General features: G+C 32.3%; 5 protein-coding genes across 5 annotated transcripts; 2 read left to right on the top strand and 3 right to left on the bottom strand.

Annotated features, from left to right (window-relative positions):
• Positions 1 to 92: 92 nt before the first annotated feature.
• Positions 93 to 1,184, bottom strand: LOC119607977 (2-aminoethanethiol dioxygenase). Its single transcript, XM_037962156.1, has one exon. It carries the CDS (start codon positions 1,181 to 1,183, stop codon positions 311 to 313), a length of 873 nt encoding a protein of 290 aa, XP_037818084.1. The 5' UTR covers position 1,184; the 3' UTR covers positions 93 to 310.
• A 479-nt stretch (positions 1,185 to 1,663) lies between these two features.
• Positions 1,664 to 3,776, top strand: LOC119607981 (apyrase). Its single transcript, XM_037962162.1, has 2 exons — positions 1,664 to 2,988; positions 3,174 to 3,776. The coding sequence occupies exons 1-2, from the start codon at positions 1,886 to 1,888 to the stop codon at positions 3,469 to 3,471; spliced, it is 1,401 nt and encodes a 466-aa protein (XP_037818090.1). The 5' UTR covers positions 1,664 to 1,885; the 3' UTR covers positions 3,472 to 3,776.
• A 1,192-nt stretch (positions 3,777 to 4,968) lies between these two features.
• LOC119607966 (importin-7) lies at positions 4,969 to 13,232 on the bottom strand. The gene is made up of 11 exons (XM_037962142.1): positions 12,927 to 13,232; positions 9,820 to 10,553; positions 9,580 to 9,756; positions 9,361 to 9,506; positions 9,170 to 9,279; positions 7,117 to 8,028; positions 6,875 to 7,051; positions 6,675 to 6,808; positions 6,401 to 6,600; positions 6,061 to 6,330; positions 4,969 to 5,978 (listed from the first exon to the last, which is right to left on the bottom strand). The coding sequence occupies exons 1-11, from the start codon at positions 13,014 to 13,016 to the stop codon at positions 5,782 to 5,784; spliced, it is 3,147 nt and encodes a 1,048-aa protein (XP_037818070.1). The 5' UTR covers positions 13,017 to 13,232; the 3' UTR covers positions 4,969 to 5,781.
• A 2,078-nt stretch (positions 13,233 to 15,310) lies between these two features.
• LOC119607962 (mucin-5AC) lies at positions 15,311 to 19,815 on the top strand. The gene is made up of 7 exons (XM_037962136.1): positions 15,311 to 17,013; positions 17,084 to 17,745; positions 17,815 to 18,564; positions 18,655 to 18,830; positions 19,065 to 19,275; positions 19,351 to 19,494; positions 19,551 to 19,815. Exons 1-7 carry the CDS (start codon positions 15,768 to 15,770, stop codon positions 19,695 to 19,697), a joined length of 3,336 nt encoding a protein of 1,111 aa, XP_037818064.1. The 5' UTR covers positions 15,311 to 15,767; the 3' UTR covers positions 19,698 to 19,815.
• A 470-nt stretch (positions 19,816 to 20,285) lies between these two features.
• LOC119607963 (coiled-coil domain-containing protein 22 homolog) lies at positions 20,286 to 22,327 on the bottom strand. The gene is given in 2 exon segments (XM_037962137.1): positions 20,286 to 21,129; positions 21,132 to 22,327. Coding segments are annotated over 2 exon segments (1,716 nt in total). The 5' UTR covers positions 22,210 to 22,327; the 3' UTR covers positions 20,286 to 20,491.
• Positions 22,328 to 22,677: the final 350 nt, after the last annotated feature.

Raw genomic sequence — 22,677 nt, 5'->3', positions numbered from 1 at the left:
ACATTTTTTACAGTTTCCGTTGGTTACTAGATTTTTTCTTTAAACTTGTTTATTATTGATGCTAAATAAATAATACATTTGGAACGTATACATTATTTAAAGTAATCTTTAAACCTATATATACATCGATTTATTTACTTATTGAGTGTGATGTTTGAACTTTATTTAATTCAATTAATAAAGTACAACTCCTAAAATAACAAACAAATAAACACAGACTTAAATAATTATTTGGCTTCTGTTTTACATCAATTCCTAAGCGTTTTTCCACTAATGTTATTAGTATTCAACTTTTTTAAACGTACGCTAATTATGGCAAAACACTATACGCTTCCTTGGAACAGAGAAATGCGGTTTCCAAAACGGATTCATGAGCTTCAGTTGTGTCACAATAGTATGTTAAGGGAGCAGGTATGCGCTGAAGTATCGCTAGTGTTCGTGGCTTGTTGGCATCGCCACCACTATCAGCCTCGAGGTTGGGCTTTGTAATCGCTTCATAAAAATTACATCTTCTGGGACCAATACCGGGCACATCGGCATCATAAGGCGGGGCTAATATATCGAAAAATGCTGCCACACCTCCTACGGCTGTGATTTCATGATAATTACATTCTCTAGGCGTTAGCAAGGTGCAGTCCATATTCGGTTTCATATATTTTACCTCTTCCTTTATAACGTCTATCTCTTTTGTAATCTGCTTGTTGTTTAACGTTTCATTTGCTTTCACATCCTGTGTATAGGATTGTATTTTCAATTGACCATGCAAAACTTTAAGTAAACCGTGCATACAAGGATGATCATGCAGCGGCATCGTATAACCTCCGCGCATTATAAAGACACTCATGGAAACGGTTTCGTTTTCGAATATATGCATAAAAGTACATGGTGCCCTGCCCGGACGCAAAAATAAATCATCGTTAAACAACTCATCCTGATTGATTTGTATGTCCCGGTAGGAAAGTTGATCTGTCAACTGTTTCAATAAAGTTAAATTACTTTTGAACGCAGTCTGATTGGCTCGGTCGAAAGTTTTCAAAGCCTGTCGTAGTACATTCACAAAATGGGAGGACATTTTTCCATAAATGCACACAAAAAACAAGAATTTCAAGAACCTTTCTTTTTTTTTCTCCTTCAGAAGATGTTTTACAAATGTCAAAATATTTGTTTTTGTTATTATAACCATGGTATATTAATAAGGTAGTGTGGTTAACAGAGCAGCTGATTGTTGGCACTTTTAAGTGTAAGCATACGTCAAACTCCATATATAAAAAATAAAATGAATTCGCCGCGTCGAATAAAAAAGAAGCATTGCCAGGTGTAAATTAGAGTAGACAATTTGTGCTGGTTCACACAGGAAAACTTTTTTGTGAAACTATTTATGTGAGAAAAAATATACGAAAATTGTTCACTTTAAAATGGAAATGAAGGTTTTTCTGTGAACTACAAGCAATAAAAAGCATGGTAAAAAATTTATTTTTTATAAAAATAAATAATTTAAATTATTATTTTAAATATACATTTTTTGATAAAAATGTAAACAATAACAAACTGTGACAGCTACGTAAACCAGGCGAATTAAGAAAACATTTTCAGCTGATTGAATAACAACACCTTATGGAAATTCGCCTTGGTTTAGTACATCTTCCAACCGTCTGTCAAAAATTAATAAACCAGCTGATTGGGTAGTTTTAGTTCTCAAAAAAAAAAATTAGCATTTTTTTTATTAAAAACAAAACTAAATTATCATTAATAGCACATGCAAGAAACAACGAAAATCAATTAGTTATTAAAAATTAAACATTACGTACAAACTAAACAATAGTTATTTTAAGTTATGTATGTGTCTGTATAAAAAAAGAAAAACGTAAGAATAGATTCTTGCTAAATGAATAACTATTTGTTTAATGCTAATCATAAAAATACCGCCACGACATCATTTGCCTCTGCCAGCACATCCACGCCGCATCAACAATATTCTTATCGAGAGCTAAACAGTCACAATAGTACTCCTAGAACATCCCATCAACGTCCGGGAATGTATAGTCGCGACTGGCGTTCCGCCTTGCGGACGCCACCCACATATCGTATAGGCAATAGAACAGTACGTTTTAATTATCATATAGCAATGCTTATCGCCGGTGTATGTGCACTATTCATACTATTTTATTATGTGCGCGGCAGTACGTCTTCCTCGGATGCTGCTTGGCTAAAAAATTATGCCAGTTCTACCAGTGGTCATCGGGTGGGGGCGAGCAGCAGTAGCAGTATTATTAATAGTAAAGCCATTGTGGAAGATGAATTTTCTTCTTATAATAGCACATATCCCTTAACTCAGCCCATAGTAGGCCGACCGGGAATGATAACATTTCGCATTGCCATGGTAGCTGACTTAGATACCAATTCAAAAGTTGAAAACAATGGTGCTACCCTATGGAGAAGTTATTTAAAAAAAGGTCATCTCACATATATAACATCAAAAGATGAAATTACCATTAATTGGGATAGTGGTGAACCGTCTGTGCTCGAATCAAGTTTTTCCCTCAAAGGCCGTGGCATGGAACTCTCCGAAATTGTAACCTTTAATGGTAAATTGCTAAGTTTTGATGATCGCACTGGTTTGGTTTACGATATAACGAATACAGATAAACCGCCTATACCTTGGATAATACTACTCGATGGTAATGGTCACAGTGCCAAAGGTTTTAAATCTGAATGGGCTACCGTCAAAGATCGTTTGCTGTATGTGGGCTCTATGGGCAAGGAATGGACAACGGGGACGGGAGAATTTGAAAATGAAAATCCTATGTTTGTTAAGGTAGTTACACCTGCAGGCTCAGTTAGATCTTTAGATTGGTCGTATAATTTCAAACGTTTACGCCAGGAGTCATCGCAAATAAGCTGGCCGGGCTATATGATACATGAGAGTGGCGTCTGGTCATCAGTTCATAGAAAATGGTTCTTCCTGCCCAGAAGGTGTTCAAAGGAAAAGTAAGTAGAAACTTAAGATATTTGCATTTTTACTAACATTAAAAGGGCGAAAATGTGGCCTGGTAGTAGTCTTTAGTGTAGTCATAGTATTTAGTCTAAAGTGTATTCACAAGCCTTTAAAAAGCGAATAAATTTCATACGTATTTTTTGTAACATTATTCTATTAACTAATTCCTCTTTCAAAGATACAATGAAACGCGCGACGAACATATGGGTTGTAATCTTTTAATCTCAGCCGATGAAGATTTCAATAAAATCGAAACTGTGCCATTAGATTCTGCTAATACTCAAACCACTCACGGATTTTCTTCGTTTAAATTCATACCCGGTACAGATGATCGCATAATAGTAGCACTAAAAACCGAAGAACTTAATGGAAAGACAACAACATTTATAACAGCATTTGATATACATGGTAAAACGTTATATGCCGAGCAACATATTGAAACGGAACTGAAATACGAAGGATTCGAATTTATTTAGTTGTTAAATTTTAAAATATCTTCTTGTATCATTTCGTTTTATATTGAGTTCTTATGTTTTTCGCCCGTGTATGTTGATTTGTAATTTATTAAATCAAATTTTATTTAGATGATATTTAAAATTATGAATTATATATTTTTAGACTATTTAAATATGTGTATGTACAATAGTATTAAGTTTTACCTTTTTGCCTAATGTGTGATTTATTTTTTAACTTAAAAAAGAAAAATGGTAAAAAACAGAAACCATCTGATTCCTAAACAGAGTAGTAGTAATAAAAACAAATTTTTAAATGAAGAAAACGATCATGGTGAACAAATGTTTTTGAATTTTTAAGTGCGAATCTGAGGGGAATAGTTGCAATTAAAGTGCTATTGTAAAAAATAAGTGTATTTTGAAAGGATGGTCAATATTTTCATCGGTATTTTTCGTCTAAGTTCCTCTTTAGGTTGAGGTCTGTTCTTTGGAATTTTTGTTATCAAATAAAGATGTTTTTTTTTTTTGAATGCATAAATGTAATAGAATATAGAATAGGGATGATTAGCAATGAACTTATATATCCCTAATAACTGCAGCACATCAATCGCAATATGTATAAGTAGTCTACAATCTAGTCTAATTTAAAGGCCAGTCTATAGTAGAGACAAGTTTTTATTCTTATATATATTTTTATTATATAATAGTTTAAAGTCTAGTCAATAGTTTTTAGTTTTTATTCTATTCTATATTATAGTCTATTGTCTAATACATAGTCCAGTTTATAGCTTAGTCTATAGTAAGTCAATAGCCTAGTCTTCATTCTATTATATAACCCAGTCAATAGCATAGCCTAGTCTAAAGTCCGGTCTATAGTTTAGTCTATAGTCCAGTATATAATATATTGTAGTCTAGTTTATATATTAGTCTATAGTCTAGTTTTAATTCTAGACTATAGCCTACTCTTTATTCCATTCTATATCATAGTCTATAGCAGCTTAAAGACTAGTATTTTTCTATTCTATAGTTCAGTCTATAGTTTAACAATAGTATAGTCTATAGTACAGTATATAATATATTCTATAGTCTAGTTTAAAGTATAGTATAGTCTATATAATAGACTTTATTCTAAAGTCCTGTCTAAAGTCTAATCTATTGTCCAGTTTATAGTCTTAGTCTATAACCTAGTCTCGCTTTGTCTATAGTCTAGTCTATATTCAAATATAATGTTCTTATTCTCTAGTCTAGTCCAAAGTCTATATCTATCTGTTTCCTAAAGAAGCAACAAAAGTAACTGCAACACATCAATCTCAATATACTTTTTTGTTTTGTTTTTATTTTTTACGTGCATTTCTTTTGTAATATAGTATGTGTATCGTTTTTCATCGTATATAGACATAGAAAAAATGTTTAAATCTTTTTTTTTTTTTGTAATATATATTCCTGCAACTACTATAAAATAGAAAAATAAATGTACACTTTATAATGAATAAAAAGGTTAATTGAAACGCATATGTATACTTTTTTATGAGAAAGTCGTTAACCTGCTTAAAAAATATTTATTTATTGTATTATAAGTCAACATTATGTGTCGATGGATTTTACAATTCGCAAAAATATATAAAAAAAAAATATTAAATAAAAAAAATGAGCGTTTTTTAGGAAATTAATTAATTAATTAATGCCTTGGCGACACGGTTAATTTACAATACATTTAACTTCATTCATTCTCATTCAATGAGATCTCTAGCATAAATATGTGTAATTCACTTTTACATTAAACGTAATAATTGCAACAATTGTATTTTTTCGTTTGTTTTGAAAAATTAAAACACAGTATATATATATATATATATATAGTATACGTCATAAAAAAACCAAGGACTTGCTTTTTTACATTTTAAAGACTTAAATCAAGTTTAAGAAAAAATTCAATAATTTCTTTTACTATAATAATCGTTATTTTTTTGGAATAGTTTTTTTTTACATAACCAAAAGCGTGCAATTACTACAGTTTTTATTGGTTCTTTGTTTTCATAATAAATATACATTAGAAAGAAAATTACAATAAAAATATGTTATAAATTAAAATGTTTTCTTCTGAAGTATGTGTGTTTATAGTTTTCTTCACAATCTTTTTGGTTTTCGTAGAAAATTGGACAGATTATAGAGTTGTAAATTTCATTTAAAAAAAGTATAAAAACAAGATTGTGAAAATGATTCTTCGTTTTAAATGTTTATTGTTGTTGTTGTTGTGGTTTGTTTCATCGTTTTAGCAAATGTAATATTAGAGGGATAAAAAATCTGAAGAAATCTTTAGCCGTGGTGTCATTATTATGACCCAAATTTAAAGGAAGAGGGTACAGTTTGTTGGGTAAATGAGAAACCACCACGTTTTTCAATTAATTTCGATTCCTTGGCAGCCTTACGTTGATCGGCTGTAACAACCACTTCTTGCAAGGCTTTAGTTTGTTCTGGTGTCAAACCGGAAGTGAGTACGGAATACCAAGCCTGATCTTGGGTAGATAAAGCTAAAACAAATAAAAAAAAAGAAAAACAAGTTGTGTTAAAGTTAAAAGCTCGAGTGAGCATGAATTTTCTTTTGTATCTTACCTGTAATAACTTCTTTGAAAGCAACATACTCATCAATGGCATTTTCATCTTCTTCTTCGTCCAAAGGTGTAGTAAAGCCTTCTAGGGCGGTTTCATTCAAATCATCAATGCTTTCTTCTTCATCATCATCAGACTCTTCGTCATCGTCCTTAATAACAGCCTTCATTTCAATACCGGCTTCAGCTGCTTTAGTTTTACTAAATGAAGCAATTTGTTCCAAATAATCTGGAGCAAATTCATCAATTTCATCTTCATCACTGGACAAAGCTTCTACTCATGAAACAACAATATGTTAATCTAATTGTTACACTATACTTATTATTCTTCTAATAATAATTACCTTCACAATCGTCATTTTCCTCTTCTTCCTCCTCCTCTTCTTCCTGAGCACGCGATTCGTAGGCGCGTTTTAAGCCGTCGAAGAGTAAAATTAAAGATGGAATAATTTTACCCGAAACTTCACTCAGTACTGCAGGCTTAGCATCACCCAATGATATAAGAGTACACAAACCCAAAACACATAATTTACGATCGTGAATACTGTAAACAATTTAATAAAAAGACAAATTTTCATTACTTTTTCTTGTAATTTCCAAATTTATATAAATAATTACCCTAAGAAACAATCGGTATCCAATAACCATTGTTTGATGAAATGTGAGGAAATGGGTTCACCATTGGGTTGGGGCATTTTATCCAAAATGGAAAGTAACAATTGAGGATTATAGTATAAAGCAGCAATGACAACCTTTAAATAATATACCACAGCAAATGTAATGTAAAATATTATATAAAACAAAAGCAAATAAAATACCTGCAAACACATAGTACGCAATTCAGAAGATTGAACTTCTCTAGTTAGACGTGATAAGGCCAATTCCACAAACATGGGAATTACAGAATCAATTTGTCCCTTGCATTGCAAGATAATAACTTCCAAAAGTTTAGCAGCATGACATTCAGGATCTTCACCAGGATTGCTGGTCAACATCTGATCAAAAACAAATAACATTAATTACAGTGGCCCATCTAATATGAACTCTAAAAAAAACTTACACTCTTGCACATGTCATACATGGCCAATAGACGGTTTGGATTCGAAAGGAAAGCAGGTGTATCAATTGTCACATAGTTGTGCAAAGCTGGCATCATATCAATGAAATAGTCCATGCCATCTTTTTTGAATACCTGATAGATAAGTTCCAACATTTGCCACATTTCAGCGGAAATAGTTTTCGATGTCAAGTCAAAGACCAAAGAGAATGTCTCTTCATAAAAATCAGTGATGTTGTTTTGGAAGATGTGACCTACAACATTGATGACAATTGGATGTAAATTACTCATTACCTCGGGATGTTCTTCCATAACAGTCAACAAAGTTTCGATGGTATTCAATAGACCCATAGCTGTGATGGCCTTTTCATCACCTCCATCCTCAGATTCCAGCACATGACTGAAGGTGGTTGCCAAATGTTGACAGATTTCCATGGCAACTGGTAACAATTGTTCCGAGAAAGTGCATACGATTTTTTGCAAAACATTTGTCAAATCCTCATTTTCAGTCTCGCGTATGATGGTCAAGAGTTCTTTTGTAATTTCCTTGATTTGTCCCTCACAATAGGGAGCAGCAGCATCTTGTGAACTAAGGAACATTTGCAAACCAATAGCAGCTTCTACCTTAACGGGTAATTCTTTATCGTTCAACAAACAATTGGTAGTTAAACGCATAATTTCTCCTAAAATTTGTGGATTTTTCAGTTGAATGTCACAGAAATAGTGCAGAACCCAACAGGCACGGGCACGCATATGACCGGCTGGATTTTGGAATTCAGGGAATACATAAGTGGTAAGCATGTTCTCAACTTGATCACGGTAGATGCGTTTCTTCAGTAGAACATCAGCTAAAGTACCAATCATGTGTAGCGCACCATCTTTTTGTTTATTATCGGCATTTGGTGATGTTATGATCTTTCGGAAAGAGTGGAAGGGCGAAATAAATATATTATTTATTTAAACTAAGATTCCATGATTACTGAAAATAAATGTTGTCTTAGTAAGGATAACAACTAAAGGTTAATAATCTTGTCAAGATAGCCGTATGTACAGTACTTCTATCATATACACATACATACGTATATGATACGCTTTCTATACACTCTAGGTTTGCACTTTGTGTTGTAAGGGCTTTACCGGTCTTCATTTGAGCACTATTTAGATTAAGATGAGCGGTAGCAGTGCCTCAATGACGGTCTAGTTCAAAAAGTAAGTAGTCAACACCAGGTTAAAGTAACTAGTCGCTAACAACTCCCCTTAGCGTCAAGTTTGTATTCGCAGAGGAAAAGGTGTTTTGCACAGTATATGGGATGGACATATGCTGAGCAGAAGTACAAGAACTGACTGTCCTAAATGTAGATGGTCTGATATCATGTGACTTATTTGGTGAAATTGAGGTCACAGTAAACTTTCAGAGAAGGCTTTTCTCACTGACGAGTTTAGGGGAAATCAAGAGGTGCACATTGAGAAGATCGCTCACAGCTTGTCCGCAAATAGCCATGGATGAAGTAGTAATAAAGAAGGAGAACAGGACGTTAAAGTATCTTGTCATTCTGGCCAAGATTGCAAAGACAGATTCATTAACGTCATTTTCAGCTTCATCGATATCGGAATGGTCCGCTCACTGAGGACGACAGGTTATGCCTGTCGAAGGTGCGGCGACAACTTCAACCTGTAATTCGGAATAGGCTGGTAAGGGTGTTGCCTCAAAAAGCAAAGCGCTCATATCTTCGGAACGAGCAGCGGAGGTCAAAAGGACATCGCTCTCATAGCGGTCTCCTAAAGTGGAACTGTAAGGGAAAATACTCCGACAGAGACCAGACTTATATTCCGATAGCGTTGAAGTCACCGAGTCACTGATCCTCCTAAGATTCCCCGTAAAAAGATAATTTAGAGCCAGATCTGACCAACCCGCCCCAAGAATAACAGGACAAAAAAAATACTACATCATAAGTACAAGAAATTTGACAATATATCTATCCTCGAATGAGACATAATATCCAGTTACAATATAACGATATTTCGCAATTTGTATTTCGTTAAAAAAAAAACTTACCTGCATAATAATATTCATAGCTTTGGGTAAAATGCCCTTACGTTTTTTGCAGCATGAATGCAATAGAGACTGAGCAGCTGGAACAGGAGTAGCGTAATCTTCAAAAATATCTGTAAGGATAACATGTTGAACAATATCTTAAAAAAGAACACCAACATATTTAATGTGATTAATATTAAAATAATACCTACCAAACTTCAATTTGATATATTCATGAGGATCAGTTTCCCATAATTCTTGGTCTTGATCGGAGAAAGACATAATGGGGAATAGAACATCTTGAATAATGGCAACCATATGAGGTTTAATCAATTTCCAAGAGAATGCATGACTTACACTTTAAGTTAAACAAGAAAAAATAAAAATTATATTTGTAATTAGAGTTTTTTTCTTTTTTAATTTAAACTTACGCATTCTTGATATAAGTCAAGTTATCAGTTAGAACACGTGGCGAAACATAAATGCGATTGCGATATTGATCTAAAATTTTGAGTAAAACGTCTAAGACACCTTGGGTAAAGGTGGGTAAATACCATTCAGCAAACTTTTGGTATTTATCACTAACCACACTACGGGGACTGCCATAGCTAAAGACAGAGAGAGAGAGGAGTTATTACAATTTTTATTACTTAAAAAAAAAGAACACCTACCGTTCAAACATGCGCACCATTATGTGCAGAGCCCATTTTTTAGTTTTCCACCAGGCAAATTCAGGCTTTTCATCATCATCTAAATGAGAACAATCTGGTACGGGACGATCGGCAATTTGACGACATATCTCCATCCATTGTGAAAACATTTCTTTTGTTATCAAATCCAACGGCAAACTGAACTGTGTCAATGCATAGTAAATTTTTAAAATTTGCTTTTGCATTAAAACCGATTGCTCCGTTTCAATGCTCATTAAATTGACCATCAACTGATAGATCATGGGCAATAAAAGATTCATGGCTTCATTGAGTGGGACACGTTCCTCGGCACGTTTATATTCATAGGTTTTAACCAATTGGTACATAGTAACCAAAGCACCATTCCAGCCATTCATATCGGGATTTTGTAAATAAATGCTAATATTGTCAACGACCTGTGGCCAACGTCCAGGAAAATCATTTTTAATGATATGATTTACACAAACAGATAATTGTACTCGTATAATTTCGGGAGCATGCACAATAGCATCCACAATCGAGCTACGGATCATAGCACGATCTTGTTCATGTATCGAAAAGGGTATAGGTTCACCGGGTGCTACTTCATGATCAGCCCAGCTGCTAGAAATCATATTTTTAATGTAAACAGCACCAGCCTGACGAACAGGTTGATCGACTGTATTTTGCATAACAATTTGTAAAATTGTTGGTACAAATCCAATAATTTTATGAATCTTAAATTACAAAAAAAGTAGAAGATTTAAATTAATAACATAATTAAAAATAGAGTTAAAGTATTTAATTTAAACATTTTGTATATGTACATATGTATAAAAAGAGCAACAAATGTTTAAATGATTCATTGTTTAATTACATTTTTTCCATTCTTGCTTTCTTAGTAAATGAACCTAAAATGTGTATGTACATAAAGAGTGCTAAACATTTAATTATTCTTTCTTTATGATACGTCATCTTTGAACAATAATGAACAATTTTATATGAAGAGAGTAAAGAAAAAATATAAAACGAAGAATTTTTCCAGAGTATCTATTTGCCTTGTGTGGAAATTCTTTAAATACCATTTAAGCAGTTTGTATGTATAATTTTTATTCATTTTACAAACACGTGCTATTCAATTTAATTATATTTTCTGTATGTACTTATTAATTCATATTTTTAAATAAATTCAATTTGTAATTCTTAGGATTGAGAGTAATTTTTTTAGGTTTAATAGGAATACTTTGATGATTTTTAAAAGGTATTTTAAAGAATAACATGATTAAGTGATCTATTAGTTAAAAAGCAAGCCAAAAAATTTTTTAGCTCATAGATCAAAGTATGTAAAACTTTTCTGAAGGATTGAGTAGCATTAAATCCGAATTTGACCTTTGAATTAATGCATTATACATATAAATTTTTCGAGATCCCGTGCCATAATGTTTATAAAATTTATTATGTTGTCTGAAAGATTGTTCTTTCAGCTTTAACTGCTCTTATAACCTCTTCCTTTCTTGAGATACATATCTTAACCTTAAGCTTGGAATAATCATAAATTGACAAAAATTTAATGTTTTACTTAATTTCGCCTCTGTTATGTCAAAATTGTTTATAATATAACAGAGCTTAAATCTTTATTTTAATCTTTATTTCAAACGTGCCTTCGCTCTGTTACAACGTTCTTAAAAATTGCCAAAAAGGGTGTTTTTTAAAAAAATCTGATGTGATGTATAAATTATGTGCCCTGATTCGTAATCAGAGCAACTTTATCCTTTAGAAAAGTATACTTTTATCTCTGATTTTCTTTGTATTCGTTTATGTTGTTGGCCTGTGTGATTATAGAAAATCATTTAGATGGCCACACCCTGTTTAAAGCAAAATCTTCATTTATTATTTATGTATGCATGCAAATTATTGGTAAATAAATGTTTGTATAAATTGAACTTTTTAACTAGAGATATTTTAATATTTTCCCTTATTAATAGAGTTTATTATATTGACACTAGTGAGTTTTAGATTATGAGATGTTAAATAGGTATTTCTAAATTAATTAATTTGAGATTTGGAAATATTTAGAGATTGGTCAATAATTATTATTAACCTAGCCTATACAGGCCATAATTGGTTATAAATTTCTACTTATGAATAAAATACTTAAAAATAAAATACACATTTTAAGTTCTAAATTGTTTATCCATTTAGTTTGAGTATCTTTGGGATCGCTAATACTTCATGTTTAGACATGTACAATTTTATTAAAATCGGAACAATCGTTTAAAAATTACAATTATTGATGCTCTAATTCAAAATTTAAACTTGACCATGTAAAATTTTATTAAAATGGGAAGAATCGTTTAGAAATTCTAATTACATTATTTTTCGTAACTCCCACCACCATCGATAAATCGGGAAAAAAAATTCCAAAAACATAAATTTTAATTCTTGAAAAATTTTATAAATATTAAAAAAAAATCAATTTTTATGCAATTCTAATCTTAAAAACAAATGTAAAACAACCAACAACAAAAGCGCTAAATTGTCAACACAGCTATGTGTCAAAGTTTGTTTTCATTTCTAATTAGATTTTGCAATTTTCTTTTACCTATACTCCTTATTTCTCTTTTTTAATTGCAAATTCGTATACCTTTCCAAAAAAGAACAAAAGACTAATGATAAAATACGATAGAATAGAAATGAAACAAAAACCCTTTAAAAGCACCTTTAAACATGGTCATATTTTGGAAATAATGAATGTTTCTTAAATTTTTCTCAATTTTAAATTTTCTACAGTTAAAAAAGGTTATAAAAATATAACCTTTGGAAATGCATTCTTAATAATTTGCTAATAAAATGAATTTATGTTAAAAAGCACATGTTTTTTTGCTTATGCATATTATCGTAAGCACCGAAAATTATAAAAAGCAAATATAGCACTTTAGCCTCACAAATTGTACACTCACTCCCACCCAGCTCGAAAACGTCATCCGCCATTAAGGCGGCATAGCATATTGTTATTTTCTGTATAAAAATCCATATAATCAATCGAAATTTAACATGCATTTTACATGTAAGAACGAAAAGAAAGAAAAAACCAATTTCATGGTACTAACCTGTGCCAATTGGTCTTCTGCCGCCTTCCTCTGTTCAGGATTGGGATCAATTGTTGCACGCAACAATTCCGTCAACTTTTGGGCATCCATATTTTGCTTAATTCCTTTACAACTATATTCACGAACTATTGCCGTAGTTTAACTACACAATTAGTATTTAATTATTTTAATTAAATAATTATAAAATGTGCAAATAACTCGCGAAAATTAAGGAAAAAATATGAATCGTGTAGTTCTAGCGACAACGGGAAGAAACGTGTTTAGCACCCGCGAGCAGAGAGCCCAGCGCCGGTTCGACTTAAAGCCGACTAAGCCTAGCCGCCGAATAAATTTCAAAGACGCCGCCGCTGAAAAACGGCTTAAAATCTTTCATATTTTGTGTTAATAACTGAACACTTTCAAAAAATGTTTATTTTTTACAAATTCAAAACCAAGTTTAAATTGCGACAAAATAAAACAAATTAAAGTATGATATACATAAATTATGAAATAATTGTTAAAACTAAAGTAGCGATACCAAAAAAAAAAATAAGGGAAGGGTAAATCAATAGGGTTCAAAAAATTTATGGAATTTATAAGAATATACATGTAGTATCATGTCAAATTTAATAAATTGTTGAAAAATTTAAAAACACAGCTGAAAACCTAGCCGCCTTTCAGCCGATTTTAAGCCGCCGCCAAATTTTTAATATATAGTGTTGTTAAAATTTTGATTAAGACCTTTTTTTACAGAAAGATATTTTACTCCTGTTTTTTTCTCAATTTTCATGTAATGCCCCTCGTAAAAGATCATGGTGTTTACATGAGAAGGCACGCCTACTTTTTGAAATTGTGGTTTGCCATTTTTATAATTCTTAACATATTGTTTTAAATATTTTATAAATGAATAAATATGTATATCTTTAATTTTTAAATATTTGTTTAATTAAATACTGTGTTATTTCTTAAGTAGATATTTTATTAATTTTTAAAAAATACTAAAATAGTTTAAAATACATATTTTTGCTACCATTAGCTGTAAATTTTAGCTATTTTTATAGTTATTTATTTTTTATTAAAGAAATAATAACATTTTAATACTCTAGCATTTTAAAGATAAATTATTTTTGAATTAATTAAAAAAAAAATAAATTATTGCAAATGGCAACACTTATTATTGTGTGAGAGTTGTCGCACACGAATCGTGTGACACGATCTTTACGCTGTGAGGGCAGAATAGAAATAAAGCAACTAGCAAAATTACAAACGTGCGCAAAAGCATGTCGAAAAGCCCCTCAAATAAAAGTCGAATTTTAGACTTTTCGACTGTAAGTATTTTATAAATCGACTTTTCGAATTTTTTCGATTTTTCGACTTTTTTCGACTTTTTCCGTCTTTTTTCGACTTTTTCCGTCTTTTTTCGACTTTTTCCGACTTCTCGACTTTTTGACTATTTTCGACTTCTTTCGACTTTTTTTCGACTATTTTTTTACTTTTTTCGAGTTTTTCCGACTATTTTAGAGTTTTTGACTTTTTTCCACTTTTTTAAGATTTTCGACTTGTTTCTACAATTTTCGAGTTTTCGACTTTTTCCGACTTTTTCCGACTTTTTTCGACTTTTTCCGACTTTTTACGACTTTTCGACTTTTTTCGACTTTATTCGACTTTTTTCACCTTATCGACTTTTTTCGACTTATCGACTTTTTTCGACTTTTATTAACAAAGTCGACTTTTCGACTTTTTTCACAGACCATAGTCGAGTTATCGACCTTTTTGGAACAAAATAGTCGACTTCGACAAAAAGTCGATTGTTCGATTATTCGAAAGTCTATTTATAGAACCCTACCCCTCTGCCAAAAACTCAACACACTTGCCTTGAGAAAAAGTCTCCATGTAAACCACCACTTACATTTTCGGTTAGGGTTGCATTAAAACGCATTATATTATGGAGACAATTTTCAACAGGGTTGCATTTTAACACCGGATGTAATTAATTTGTACAGTTTTTAGTACAATTTAAATATTAATTCTATATTCCTAAATGCATAATAAAGTTGTTGATGGTCTATTATGGGATTTTTGTATGGAAATGTGGGTAATACACCTAAAATAAACATTTAATATCTTTATGAATACGGGGGTAAGTTCTTGATATGAAGAATTTCCGTTAGATGGTTAGTTTGATAATAATTTTAAAATTATTTTCTTCCTATGTAATTTCCTGACGGTTGAAGCAATGAGAAACAAATTAATTACCGAATAAGAAATAATACAGTAACCGCTACGATAACGTTACCGAAATAAATCCAGACACCGTTATCGCTACATTTGCCTTTCGAAATCTGTTTCGGCGATTTTAAGCCGTCGCCGAAATTTTAAGTGTCAGTCGTCGTTAATATTTGTCGACGCAGGTCTTAAATTCCAATTGATCAGGTTATTTTTTAGAGAAGCTGTTGAAGTATAGTATTTTGATGGAAAATAATTATTTTTATAATATATAATAAACAATTATAAAACTTATAAAAATAACTAAATAACGACAAGTGAATACGGATGATAATAAAAAAGATGAAGTTAAAATAAACAAGAAAGAAAAAATTGTTACAACTGATAAGAAAGTGAAAAGAAAAAATATTGCGGCTGCACTTGTGACGTGCATAACACAAACAATATAAATTTGTATGTATGTACATGAAAAAAATGGCGCCTACTACCTGCTAAAAATAAAGAAACTTACAAAAATATTCTATGTAGTGAAGGAAATTTATAAAAAGAAATAATTGTTACTGAAATAAAACAAATAATAGACAAACAATTAAGAAGATTCCAAAATAAACATAACCTCAACAACAGAGCAACAAAATGTCCGAAAAGAATGCTGAGGAATTTAATACAAGTAACGCCTTAGTGGTAATAAGCAATGAATACACGAGTACCCCCATTGGTTTGACCAAAAGCGCATCCAGTGCAATTAATGACATACAAGATGATGCGCCACGTATTATTTGCAATGAATTAATAGTGAATCCACACAAAAGCAAATCAATGGAAAAACTAGATGAATTATCTTCACTAGAGCGAGAGATTGCTAAAATGCATCATGTGGATGAAGCACAAATGGACCTGGACGAGGTATTATTATCATCCTCAACAAGTGCTGCACAGGGCGAAAACCAAACGAACAAGCTGCAAATGGCTGCAACTCTAACGTCTGCTACAGATGCTAGTGATTTGTCTAATGGTAAAAATGCCAATAATGTGGTCAGATGTGGGGAAAATAATTTGGAAGATAAGCTAGAAGCTATGACTTCAGGTGAAACCGCTTTAGAGCATGAAGATCTCATAGCTGTTCTAAAGGGTCTTGATGGTAATGGTGATGATACACATAACAACAGTGGTACAGTCGAGGAGGAGGCGGACTCAATACTAGAGAAAGGTGTAACCATAGAGGGCGAGGGAGAGTATCAAATTATGGAAGTCATAGATGATGATTCAAATGCTAATGAAGATGCTACAAAAACAGATATAGGTGACACCACCAGCACTTCCACAACACAAAATATAAACAAAAAAACATTTGGTTCAACTGCTCTAACAGTTCAAGAGGAACGGGCCTTGGCATTAGAACAAATTGAGTGTTTGAAAACTGTTCAGCGACGACGTAAACAAGATATTAAACCCATAAAACAAATAGATCCAGCTTTGGAATTAGTATCTGCTTTAGAGGCCGAATGGAGTGAAAATGATGATGAATTGTCTGTTGAGACAACAAAAAAGGATACAAAAACTAAACTCCCCACCCTGAAAACAAAGGTATCGGCTGCGTCTAATACCAGCAAAACAATAGCTGATAATAAAGCAAATACGCCTTTAATAACGAGTGTTGTTGTTATACCTTCAACAACTGCTACTGTGTCTAGTACAACTCCAAGCTCTACAGCAACTGCTGCTGCTGCGAGTACTACATTAACAACTCCCAACGTTAGCTCTGGCACTAACAACAACGCCACCACTACAGAAAACATAAAACCCACAAAGTCATCACCAGTAGAAGGTATCATCAATACAAAAACCGAAGAAGACACGCAGATTGTTGGCACACAAACAGGTATTATTTACTGATTTTTTACAAAAGTATTCTTATTTATCAAAAACCTTATATTTTTCTAACCCAACAGGCTTTAGAAGAACTCGTATAATAAAACGTAAAATTATTTGGGATCCTGATGCGCCGGAAACCACATTCTCATATGCTAAACTTGTCAAATCCAATAATAATACAAAAACAAAAACAGAACCCACCATAAAGGTACCCATTACCAAGGGGTCTACTACCATTACTCCATTGAAAAAAGAAACATTGCCCACAACAACCGCGACCACGACGGCATCCACAACTACAACAGCAAAGAAAACACAAAGACCAACAACACCCAAAGTTAAAAAAACCGCCACAATTGTGAACACTGAAAAGGCAACGGCAACTGAAAATACAGGAGATACAAAAACTACTACTGTGGAAAAAGAACTGATTATCAAAACGAATACAAAAACTGAGGAAACTGAAACTAAAGCATCACCGAGCTTGGAAACAAAATCTGAAGTATCGCCCACATCTCCCGCTAAACGACGTTCCCAAACTCCTGTTGCTAATATTAGTCCCAGTGGCAGTACAGGTGTTAAGAAGAGAAAAAACAATGAACTTGATCGTTTGATGGGCGATGAAGGTGCTGTTAATATGCTTAACTCATTGGAGAAATTAGAGGCCAGTCTGGGACCAGGAGAAGCAAAATCGACTAGACCGTTGATGAGAAGCCGTGCGGCCACAATATGTGAAAAGGTAAGATCGAAAAAATTACCTGCATTCTATACATTATTAATAAATTCACATTATTTTTTTATTCTGTAGTTGCCTCGCAAGGACACAACACCACCCGCCCGTCGCGCTCCAACACCAACATCGGCCAATCAACCGACAACTACTAAAGGCAAACGAGCCACTAAACCACGTGCTTCTTCCTCTTGGGATTATGTCTACAAGAAAAAGAAACAGGATTTCGATGATTCTCTAATCATACGTCGGCGTTCAAATAGTTCATATTCCAGTACAACTTCACTAAATCGTTTAAGCTTAGATGGTCCCCCTGCCAGTAATTCCTCAACGAAATCCAATGATTCGAAATCATTGCTTAACTCTTCGAGTGAAAATGATTTGTCTAAAACACCTCCCGCTACCTCAAGTCACAACAAAAGCTCTGGCAGCTCCAAAACAACTCGTTCAACGCCGACACCGCCAGCAAGTAGCGTCAAATCATCATTTGAATTTGCTAAACCTGAAAATAAAAAATCAACCCAAAAACGTACAAAAAGTCCTGCTGCTACACTAACGAATGATATGAAAAAAGCAGCGCCGGTCGCTAGCAGACGTAATGCTCGTAGTCCAGCTACAACTACGAATGAAGATAAGGGCAAGGAGGCGGTTAAAACGGCAAATACAAAATCTCCCACTATGGCAAAGGACAAGAAAGATGCATCACCATCTTCATCATCATCGTCGTCTAATACACTATCTGATGTTGTGGTTAAAAAATCCTCAAAGGTTGCTCAAATTCTTTTCAGTACCAATAAGGCTAAATTAAGCAACACCTTTACCATACAGGTGAGAGAATTATTAATAATTATTATGTTTAAAAATTTTAAATTATATTTTCTGATTAATTGCAATATTTTTGTTTGTTTCTTATTTCAGATGTTAAATAAATTGGTAGATATTCTTGATAAATTGGCTTCGGATCAGGATTGTCATGTCGTTGTTATGGGTACAAATGATGCTCACTTTTGTCAGGGCATTGATCTAACCGATTTAACAACGATTGCGGCTGAAAAACGCAAAAATTATGCTGTTAATTTGGCCACATCTGTTAAGTAAGTTGCATATTGAAAAAAGCTATATAATGTATTGATTTTAGAATGATCAATTTTATGTGAATAATCCAATTTTATTCGAATATGTAATAAAATTTTATTCGAATAATCGAACTTTATTCGAATAGAGTTTTATTCGAATAATCGAATTTTATTAAAATACATAAATAAATGTTTAACGAATAATTGAATTTAATTTTCATCAAATAATGAATTTTCAAATTTTATTTTCAGAAATTATTTAAAAACATTAGCTACGTATCCGAAACCTCTCATAGCTGGTGTTAGTGGTAATCTAATGAATTTGGGTGTTATCCAACTGGCTTTATTCGATGTTGTTATAGCCGGTGATAAAACCACATTCGAAACGCCATACGCTAAAATGGGACAAGCACCAGAGGGTTATTGCATTTGGCATAATATGAATAAAATACGAGGATCATTTGTAAGTCTTTAAAATAACTATTTCAGTGAAATGCAATATGATGACAAAAAAAAAAAAACATTTTTTTCTGTTTAGAAAACAAAACTATTTTGGTTGTGTGAGAGAATACAATCTACTGAAGCAGCCTTAGCTGGGCTAGTTAATAAATTAACCGCTGCCAATAAAGTAAATGATGATGCTTTTGCAACAGCCAGAAGAATTGCCTCATTATCTTCGGAGGTAAGTGTTTGTTGTAATCATATTACTCATTTCATATTTACAAATTTTATTTTCAGACTTATCGTGCTATGAAGAAGACTGCTATAAATAGCCATTTGGATGTAATTGTTAGCTCTTTGGATGAGGAATTCGATACAATTATTAAACAATGGACATCGAGTGATTGTTTAGATAGTTTAAAGAAATTTTTGGTACATGATTGATTTTAAAATTTTTAGTTTTCATTTTATTACTGTTTCTATTTGTTTTTAGTATTAAATTCAAAATAATTGCAATTACATATCAATTACATGGTATGTAAAATTTTTTCAATTAAGTTTATATATTTCATTGTCTTTCTTTAATTTCTTTTTTTTTTTTAACAAAAATTTGTTTTTTCTAATTGAAGTTATATACAAACATACGTATAAATTAGTTTATATTTAGTTATTAATTTTGTGGCTAATTATGATGAATTTCAAAAAAAATTATAATTTGACCAAACTTTTTTCTGTAGCAATAAAAAAATATAATTTTGAATAAAATTAACAAAATCGTTGAAATGTATGTGTTTTATGATAAAAGCACTTCGAAAATGGCTTACCATAAGTTTAGGCACAAAGATTTGTTTTCACTATTTAAAAGATCTGGATTAAGATAGAAAACTTAGTCAGTAAGTAATCTAGTTCGTGATGTAGTCAGTTAGGAAAGAAAAAAGTTCTATAAAAATGAAAAATTTGTGAAAATGTAGAATATAAACCAACGAATTTTAAACCAATCCCTAATAAAGGTTCCCAAATCTAAATAAATTATTTGTATTGATTTAATTTTTATTATTTTTTTTAATTATTAAAGATAGGTAGAGTAAACTTAAGAGCATATTTCTTTTGATTTGAATAAGTTAATGTTATTTTTTGCATACTTTTATGTATTAAAATATGTGGCCCCTTATTTAAAGGTTGTTTTTTTTTTCTCCTTATTTTTATAATTCCATTGTTTCAATTTTCGTTTTTTTTTTCTAACCTGAGTATATTTCATTCTCCACTTGAGTTATATCCGATTTCATAGTTTTTATAATCATTTCAAATTTTTGTATATCTAAAGTAATCTTTTCCAAACTAGCCGCCACATTGCGCATACGTTCACGATCGATTTGTACTTCTAGATCGCGAGACTCTTTGGTCATTTGTCCGGTGCGTGATACTAAATCACAGATCTCATTGCAAGATGCATGTAGAGAGGCTAGTAGTTTGTAGGCTTGTTTAGCGTGTAAATCATGTTTGGCACTTTGGAATAGTAAATCATCGGTATAGTTGAATTGTCGTTGCAGTTGGGCGGAGACGGAATTTAATTGTTTTTGTAGATCTTTAGTATCGTCTAGAATCTTGTAGATGTCATTGCGTTGTTTGCGTATATTACCTATAAATTCATAAATACGTCTGGTATATTCCCTACGAGAGGCAACACCACTGGAGGCTTTCTTCAATTCTTCCGCTAATACAGCATGGGCATGAGTTTTCTCCACAAGAGCTGTTTCCAGTTGTTGTATAGTGTTTCTTAGCTCGTGTATACTTTGAAGATTTTTCGTTTGCCTTATTTTTTGTAAGTCGTCTATTTGTTGGAGAGCAGGATTTCTATGCAACTGCCATTGATTTCCATCGCTAGACGTCGTTCCCTAGTTTTCTCTATTAAATTTTCCAGTTTATCTAGGTTTTCCGTTGGATTTTCCAAGATAACTGAGGTGCGCTCATGTATTTTAGTTTTCTTTTTCATATCCTCCATTTCTTTTTCGATTTCTGAACGTTGTTGACGCAATTGTTGCAGCTTCACGTTGGCCGTCTGACGTTCCCTAACTATTTGATCGTTTTGTAGTTTAAGGGATTCAACTTCTTCGTTTAGTTTTTCTAGAGGACTTTTTATAGAGATTTCCATTTCTTTTGTTTCATCCTCTGCGTTTTCGTTGGATTTTACTGCAGTTTTTACGGGAGAGGGAATGATGGCTGGCACAGGTCGCGTTAGCGACAAACGTACATCCTCCAGTGACTGCAAGGCTGGCGCATAGACATCTATAGCATTTTTATGTAAAACTGAACTCACTAAATCGTAGTCTCCCATGGAAGTTTGTTGGAATATATTGGGTATTTGATAAGTAACTATACTATGTTCATCTTTTGTTTGAGTTGCACTCGCCATTTCGGGAATGTTTAAATTTAACTGCGGAAGAAATTCTACACTAAGACCACTGCAGCCCAGTAACTTTCTATTGGCTATACCACGACAATACTGCGGAACCCAAGGTGCTTTAAGTTGTTGCCTTATTTTCTTTCTCACCTCCCTCATAAGTAAATCAAAATCATCTTTATTTTCCTGCTGGCCCTCATCTAGGCCACCTATCTGTTCTTTAGGCAACTGTTCGATTAGAAACATAAACAAACGTCGTATATCCACTACGTTGGGGTAGAGAAATGTCTGATAGCCAATATCACCACGATAGCCACAGCTGCTGCACATTTCGGCCAAACTCGTGGCCACCGTAAAACGTTGTGCCATATTTTCGGGTAGTGTTTTTGGTAGCACTGCATCTGTTTTGATTTCTTGCAAACATTTTGAGACTGCTTTTACCAGGAGATCCGGCGTGAAATGCTGTAGACCGAATACTTCACTATCATCGTCCACTTCTACTTTGCAGCCGATTTGTTTAAGGGAATGTATTATAATTTTATCAACTTCATCCATTTTTCAGCCAATAAGTGTTGTTCGAAAATAATTTTGTTAAAATTTATCTTTTTTTCAACAAAAATAAATAACACAGGCAGTTGTTTTTGTTATCTGATAAATTTTTTTGGTCAGCTGTTTTTTGCAATATTAACAACAACAAATTGCAGGGTTGCAATAAAAAGTAGTGTATTGTTTGAACTATAAATTACCGTTAAAATTTAAATTAGTTAAAATCTATGTAAATCTCTTAAAACCGTCAATTTAATGTTTGGTATAATCAAAATTTTAATTTGAACATTTTCTATTTAATAACATTTTTAATAAAAGTGTAAAATTAAAAAATTAAATTTTCATAAAAAAACAGAAATTTTATAAAAAAAACAGAAAATTTTCAAAATAGCTATAAAAAATAACAGAATATTTTGAATTTTTTTTTAAGAAAATTTCGAAAATTTTCTTTACAAAAGTTTAAAAAATGATAAAACT

Source organism: Lucilia sericata, unplaced genomic scaffold (genome assembly GCF_015586225.1).
Source record: "Lucilia sericata isolate MDLA Ls3-8-SP2 unplaced genomic scaffold, ASM1558622v1 Contig000770F_arrow, whole genome shotgun sequence".
NCBI classification, from domain to species: Eukaryota; Metazoa; Arthropoda; class Insecta; order Diptera; family Calliphoridae; genus Lucilia; species Lucilia sericata.
This window is presented reverse-complemented; position numbering and strand designations above follow the sequence as displayed.

What these genes read in the sequence shown, in the direction of transcription:
- LOC119607981 (XM_037962162.1), top strand. Translation starts at nt 1,886, where the DNA reads ATGAATAACTATTTGTTTAATGCTAATCATAAAAATACCGCCACGACA. An exon ending in AGAAGGTGTTCAAAGGAAAA is followed by an intron (nt 2,989 to 3,173) that starts GTAAGTAGAAAC and finishes CCTCTTTCAAAG; the next exon opens with ATACAATGAAACGCGCGACG.
- LOC119607966 (XM_037962142.1), bottom strand. Translation starts at nt 13,016, where the DNA reads ATGGATGCCCAAAAGTTGACGGAATTGTTGCGTGCAACAATTGATCCC. An exon ending in TTGACTTATATCAAGAATGC is followed by an intron (nt 9,507 to 9,579) that starts GTAAGTTTAAAT and finishes TTTAACTTAAAG; the next exon opens with TGTAAGTCATGCATTCTCTT. An exon ending in ATATATCAAATTGAAGTTTG is followed by an intron (nt 9,280 to 9,360) that starts GTAGGTATTATT and finishes TTATCCTTACAG; the next exon opens with ATATTTTTGAAGATTACGCT.
- LOC119607962 (XM_037962136.1), top strand. Translation starts at nt 15,768, where the DNA reads ATGTCCGAAAAGAATGCTGAGGAATTTAATACAAGTAACGCCTTAGTG. An exon ending in CGGCCACAATATGTGAAAAG is followed by an intron (nt 17,746 to 17,814) that starts GTAAGATCGAAA and finishes TTTATTCTGTAG; the next exon opens with TTGCCTCGCAAGGACACAAC. An exon ending in GCAACACCTTTACCATACAG is followed by an intron (nt 18,565 to 18,654) that starts GTGAGAGAATTA and finishes TTCTTATTTCAG; the next exon opens with ATGTTAAATAAATTGGTAGA.
- LOC119607977 (XM_037962156.1), bottom strand. Translation starts at nt 1,183, where the DNA reads ATGGTTATAATAACAAAAACAAATATTTTGACATTTGTAAAACATCTT.